At 42.7% G+C, this 6386-nt stretch overlaps 1 protein-coding gene across 1 annotated transcript in view; it reads left to right on the top strand.

The window, feature by feature from the left end:
• Window positions 1-6174, top strand: part of LOC120798097 (activin receptor type-2A) — a 41241-nt gene extending 35067 nt beyond the window's left edge. The window contains exons 5-11 of the mRNA XM_040142129.1: window positions 685-828; window positions 952-1095; window positions 3889-4034; window positions 4153-4267; window positions 5049-5187; window positions 5299-5429; window positions 5897-6174. Of these exons, the coding sequence (XP_039998063.1) occupies window positions 685-828; window positions 952-1095; window positions 3889-4034; window positions 4153-4267; window positions 5049-5187; window positions 5299-5429; window positions 5897-6091 (1014 nt within the window). The 3' untranslated portion in view covers window positions 6092-6174. The remainder of the gene's footprint in view (window positions 1-684; window positions 829-951; window positions 1096-3888; window positions 4035-4152; window positions 4268-5048; window positions 5188-5298; window positions 5430-5896) is intronic.
• Window positions 6175-6386: the final 212 nt, after the last annotated feature.

Here is a 6386-nt window from a genome sequence, read left to right on the forward strand (position 1 = left end):
TTTCATATTCATTCATGATCAAGCCTTGTCCGCTCTACATGTGCCTTGCTCACAGGTAGTCAAGGTTTCAAATCTTTCCCCACCCACTTTTCCTCAGTGACTCATTTGATTCAAACTGGAAACCTTGCAGTAAGAATACTGCTTTTGTAAACTCAAGCAAATGTAGCCCTGAGGGGTTTAAGAAAATGTAAAATGAATGAATCCAAACCCTTTTTGGTATGCTGTTTCCTCACTGCAGAAAAACTTCACAACAGTAACAATACTAAACCCAAACATGTAGCACTTCCTAAACCAGTCTTTCCAAAGTGCTTTAACACGCAAATAAATCAAACAACAGACCCATAAAATAAATAAAGCAAGTTTAAAAAAAAAAAAAAAAAAAAATGCACCACAGCATAAAAGATAACAAAAGAGGCTAAAAAAAGTACGTTGGCGAAAAATAACAAGAGAGCATCATCACATAAAAGCAAATCTATAAATGTAAGTTGTAAGATGTGATTTAAGATGTGAAGATATTGATTCTGCTGGCCTGAGCTCCTCAGGCACGTTGTCGCTGAGCCAAAAGCCCGGTCACCTTCGGTGTAAGCCACTGCTATTTTAATGCCCTACAAAAAAAGAATAAAGAGTAACGCGGTCCTCTGAATTTTTTCTCTCTTATTTTGTTCACCTTCTTTCTCTCTGCAGGATCCCGGGCCCTCGCCCCCATCCCCCGTTTTGGGACACAAACCACTGCAGCTGATCGAAGTGAAAGCCAGGGGGCGCTTTGGTTGCGTGTGGAAGGCCCAGCTGCTGAACGAATATGTGGCCGTTAAGATCTTCCCGATTCAGGTGTGAAACCCAACTCTGTAGCTTTGTTTACTTCTGACTCCTACGAGCCAAGTTACTTTTGTTAATCAGGCTGCTCGATAACAGACAGACAACATCTGTATCCGTCTCGCTGCTCTTGTGTAGGACAAGCTGTCCTGGCAGAACGAGTATGAGATCTACAGCGTGAGCGGCATGAAGCACGAAAACATCCTCCACTTTATCGGCGTAGAGAAGAGGAACAACAACCTGGACCTGGAGCTGTGGCTCATCACCGCCTACCATGACAAGGTACGTTGTCAGGGATGGAGATGTACCACCAGCAAACCGCTTATTTTGTTGAATTTTTAATTTTCTTTTTTTTTTCATTTTACATTAATAGATTTAGCTGCCACAGCATGAGACTTAGGCAGTAGCTAATATTGAGGAATATCAACACTGGTAAAGGCTTTTCTCACAATTGACTTTGAGTGTTGTAGGTTTTGCTTCCAACCTTTTCACCTGAACGCTACATGCGAGTGAAACTAATTAAATAGGGGGAAAATTCCGAAATATTCTTTTAAATCAAGTTCTGAGCTTCATTTTAAACCCGACAAACTTAAGCTAAGCTAAGCCAAGCTTTAAGTCAACACTTCCTGCAACCGACAGAGACATTAGACAGGGAAAATACCGCTGTAACAGCAACGCAGAGATGTGAGAGGATGAAAGGAAAGCTGGTAGTGGTGCATCTAACAACAAAGTCTAACCAAAACCAAAAATGAAAGACAGACAAGTACACAAGTTTCCCCAACTGATTAGTGGGTTACTCGTAAGATTCACACAAATTTAAATAGTGAGAAGAAACTGCCACAGGTCCCAAAAAAACCAACTAGAAAATAAAAATGCCTGCATTGATTCCAAAACATCTTAGCAGAGAAATCTCATTACTGACCAGCGGCATGTAAACACGTGTTTTCCTGTAACTGTTTACTACAGCACATGTAAACAAATCCTCTGATTTCCTGCCTGATTTCCTCCACTAACCACGTTGTTTGTGATCATATCACTCTGTTTACATGTTTGTGAGATACAGTGGTCTTAGTGTATATCGTCTCGTGCTTTTTGTGCACAGATTTAAAAAATTTCCAGGGCAGGCAGCTAACAAAGTTGAAAAAAAAAAAAAACAGAAACATGCATGAAAAAACATGCTGGGTGTTTTTTGTTTACCCAGAGAAGGTAGACTTGAGCTTTGTCAGCCCAGTCGCGCTTCACCCACCCTGTCAACCACAGTCTTTGTAGCATTTGGGGCTTTAAGTGCCTCTGTGTTTTGAGGGTCATTACCGAAGAAGTGGAGAGCGATTCTCGTACGCATCACTTGCTAGAATTTCCCAGGCAGGCCAAGAATTTGAAAGTGCGTGCTTAAGTAACCTTCCCTCTGGTTGAAAAATTAAAGGTTGTGGGCGTGGCGGGAGGCTTTAACCCAGCAATACAACTCTTACACTAACCCACTTAACCCTGGAGCAGGTCTAAAAGTACTGCACAGATTCGTAGGAGCACTCCAAGTGGAAATAACATTGAAGAAACTTGTTGTAAAGGAGTTTTACAAAAGGGTTATACGACCGGGAATGTATCGGAAACATGCTAAGTGCCCTGTCAACCGTCGACTGTAATTACTCTGTAAGTGTTTAGAGGAGTCATAACGTAATCTTTGACCTGCAAAGAGCTTCACCTTCCAGATGTCAAAATGCGGACCGAGTCTTAGCCTGCGTAAAACAGCTGGAACGGTGATTGCAGTGTTCAGCGTTTCCTTGACAGCTAATTTATGCCTCAATTTTTGATACATCTAAGCAGCTCGGTGTGTTAGGATTCAAGGTATCCGTAGCATGCAGTGGCTCGCCCCTCCATCCCCTCCAGCCCTTCCAGCCCCTCCAACACTACCTGTATTTGGCTCTTGTCATACTTCAGACGATACGTAGATATTAATAGCCGTCAGTGGTTGTCTTTCAAAGGGATGTGGTCTCATTTGCGGCTTGCATTTTCACACTTCAAGGGAAATTAAAGCACACGACAAAGCACTGAAAATACCGAATGTACACAGGTATAAACACACGCACTGGAATATTTATCCAAAAACAGGACAACTGAACTGATTTTCTACATCTGTTGGAGCTGCCTGTCCTCTAGTGGTCACACAGTTAAACTACATCTGTGTGACCTTGTATCCTATTGACATACATTATGTAAGAACAGAGACGGTGTATGAGGGGTTTAGTTGGAAACAAATCTCCAATTCTGTTTTTCTCTACTGTAATACTTTTACATAAATGTATGTCTTCAGATGTGACCATTATCTGAAGAAGCTCAGCAACTGTACATACAAAGAACCAGTAAAAGATGTATCTCTGCAAAGCAAAATGGTACCAGAACTATCCATAAATTCAAGCAGCTATTTGCTCATACAGAACCTGTGCGCACAGCAAACCTTTCCTTGATAAATACAGGTTAAAGGTGGGAATCATTACAAGCATAGCCATCACTATATTATTATTTGGCACTGAATAATTCTTGTACTATTTTATGCTTTGTATTACCATTGAATCACTTTCTAGACATCACCCACATTTCTAGACGTGTTGAGTCTGTGATTTCAGCATGAAAATGTATTGAGTATTTAAATATATTTAGGGACCTCTGCCTTGGCATCTTTATTAATTTGTTTTATCCTTTTACCAAATAAAGCTGTAGCAGCAAAACCCCTGAGTGTTTTTAAACTGAGCAATGGTGCGTTTTACTGGTGAAGAATTACGCCTTTAATTTGCAAAAGGACGAATGTGTTACTTGTTTACTCAAAAGCTACATAGTCTTGCTTGTTACTGACAAATATAATTTAGAAAGCAAATTTTATTTTTTTTTGCACAGGTGATGTTTTTGATTCTCTGTTTGCGCACCTGCTATGAACTGGTCATTATCTGGTTGGGTTGGTTTAAAGCGCCCCAGGATTATCTAAAACATCTGCCGTGAAAAAGAACAGAAAGCTTGCACGTTAGACGTCTTTTGCTTTTTCCACACACTGAATGTGCCTCTCCTCACTCTTTCCCTCTCAAGGGGTCGCTGACAGACTACCTGAAGGCCAACGTGGTATCCTGGAACGAGCTCTGCCACATCGCCCAGACGGCGGCCCGCGGCCTGGCCTACCTCCATGAAGACATACCGGGACACAAAGATGGACACAAACCCTCCATTGCTCACAGGTACGCTGTAAATATCTAGGAATTTATCAGCTTTTATCTGACATTGGGATCACAGGAGTCCTACACCGAGTGATCTGTTAGACTGAAGGTACTTTCCTTGTTTCGTTTTGCATCTCAGGGACATTAAGAGTAAGAATGTGCTGTTGAAGAGTAACCTGACAGCCTGCATAGCTGACTTTGGCCTTGCCCTGAAGTTTGAGGCTGGGAAGTCAGCAGGAGACACACATGGACAGGTACAGTTTACAGTTAAAGGTTAAAATATTAACCGCTCATCCAGCTCTTCACCGCGTTTCCTGCCTTTTTAGGTTGGCACTGGTTTCTCAAACCGGCGAGTAAATGAAAGTGGTTCAAATGTTCTAGTGGTTTTGACTGGAACCCCTTGGAGACCTGTGTATCGTAGGTAATGGTACTGTGTCACCATTATCTGATGGCGTCTATGAGTGGCAGTGGGGGCCAAAAATCTAGTGGTGGGGACTTTTTATGTTCTCACGCAAGCACGGAAAGACTGAAAAATATTGGAAGGTTGTTTAAAACGTCTTTAGAAGATTAGATTTGGGATTAGATGTTAATTGTTCTTTGGTTTGGAAGTTGGTTAAAACCATGATAATGTAGTTAAAACACAACTGCTCACAGTATTTACCTCCAAGTTTATTATCAGACCCCTGTATGACACAGAAATGTTTCCTTCAGTTTTTCAACTCATCAGTTTTGTACTGGTTAATTGGCTGATTTTTTTTTTTTTTGTCAGAGAGTCGGAAAGTCACTCCAAATGACTTTGCTTTAGTTTGAGGATTTTTAATTGGTTTTAAAAAACCAGGCTGAAATCTTGTCATTTGAACGGATTGGTTGTACTCTTTCGGTTTGATGTCGATCTGCCAACGAAGCGAAAAACCCCCCTCGATTAAAAGCAACACCTTTTGCCGTCTTGGCCCATCTGTGAGCTGTGTCATGACTTTGTCCTTCCCCGCTGCTTATGTTTGATTTTCTGTTCATCTGTTCCCTTTGAACCTGTAGGTGGGAACGCGGCGCTACATGGCCCCTGAAGTCCTGGAGGGTGCCATCAACTTCCAGCGCGACTCCTTCCTGCGCATCGACATGTACGCCTTTGGCCTCGTCCTCTGGGAGCTCGCGTCGCGCTGCACAGCCGCTGACGGTGAGACTTGAGACCGATGCATCCGAGAGAAAATGCTGCAATCAGGTTGTTCGTCCTGCGTTCTGTCACTCCAGATTAATATCAATTTTGGACATGTGCTTCTGTTGACAGGCCCAGTGGATGAGTACATGCTCCCGTTTGAGGAGGAGGTGGGTCAGCATCCATCTCTGGAGGACATGCAGGAGGTCGTCGTGCATAAGAAACTGCGGCCCTGCCTGCGAGACTGCTGGCAGAAACACACGGTGAGCAGTGAGAAGACCCTTTGGTTGTCGCTGTTTAGTTGTTAAGAGTCTGTCCTGTAACTGAATGGTCATAGGTTTTATTTAACATAAGAACCTTTGCCATATTTGGTGCAAAAATATACTCAATAAAGACACCAGGGTTGCAAAAACAAGTCTAAAAAAGACTTAATATCATCTAACATCTAAAATATAGAAGAAAACCTTAATGATTATTACATTTTTGTAGGTTTGGTAAGTTGTTTATGACTTTCAATTTCATTTTGGGGAAAGTAATCAATTGTAGTCAGATATGCGATGAGTCATGTAGTATGACAGAACAAAAAATGGAAGGAGCGTCACTTTGCTTTTCGGTTCTGAGGATCTCCGGAAAACTGTACCTTATTAAAGCCCAAACCGAACAAATAGGACCATAAACTCGTCAGAGAAGCTGTATCAGGCCGTAACACTGATCCGCTTCTCCCCCTCAGGGTCTGGCCATGCTCTGCGAAACCATCGAGGACTGCTGGGACCACGAGGCCGAGGCTCGCCTGTCCGCCGGCTGCGTGGAGGAGCGCATCGGGCAAATGCAGCGCCAAGCCCCCATCATCGGCCCCGAGGAGATTGTCACTGTTGTCACCATGGTGACCAATGTGGACCTCCCGCCCAAGGAGTCCAGCTTATGATCGGCCAATCAGATGACACCGGATGAGCTTGCAGAAACACGGATCAACACGAGGGGATGAACAGCCGACCCTGGTTGGTTGGCGTGGTGGTTTTTTTTTTTTTCTTTCTTTCTTTCTTTCTTTACATTTTCCGTTTTCGTTTTTTTTTTTGTTTTGTTTTTTTTGTTTGTTTGTTTGATTTTTTTTTTTTTGGTTTTTGTTCCTCTAAGTGCGGGCCGCTACTCACGTTCAGGAAACACCCTGCGCCCACTTCACCACATCAGTTTATATCCACCTCATTTTGATATGTGTGCCT

Source organism: Xiphias gladius, chromosome 13, assembly GCF_016859285.1.
Source record: "Xiphias gladius isolate SHS-SW01 ecotype Sanya breed wild chromosome 13, ASM1685928v1, whole genome shotgun sequence".
NCBI lineage: Eukaryota > Metazoa > Chordata > Actinopteri > Istiophoriformes > Xiphiidae > Xiphias > Xiphias gladius.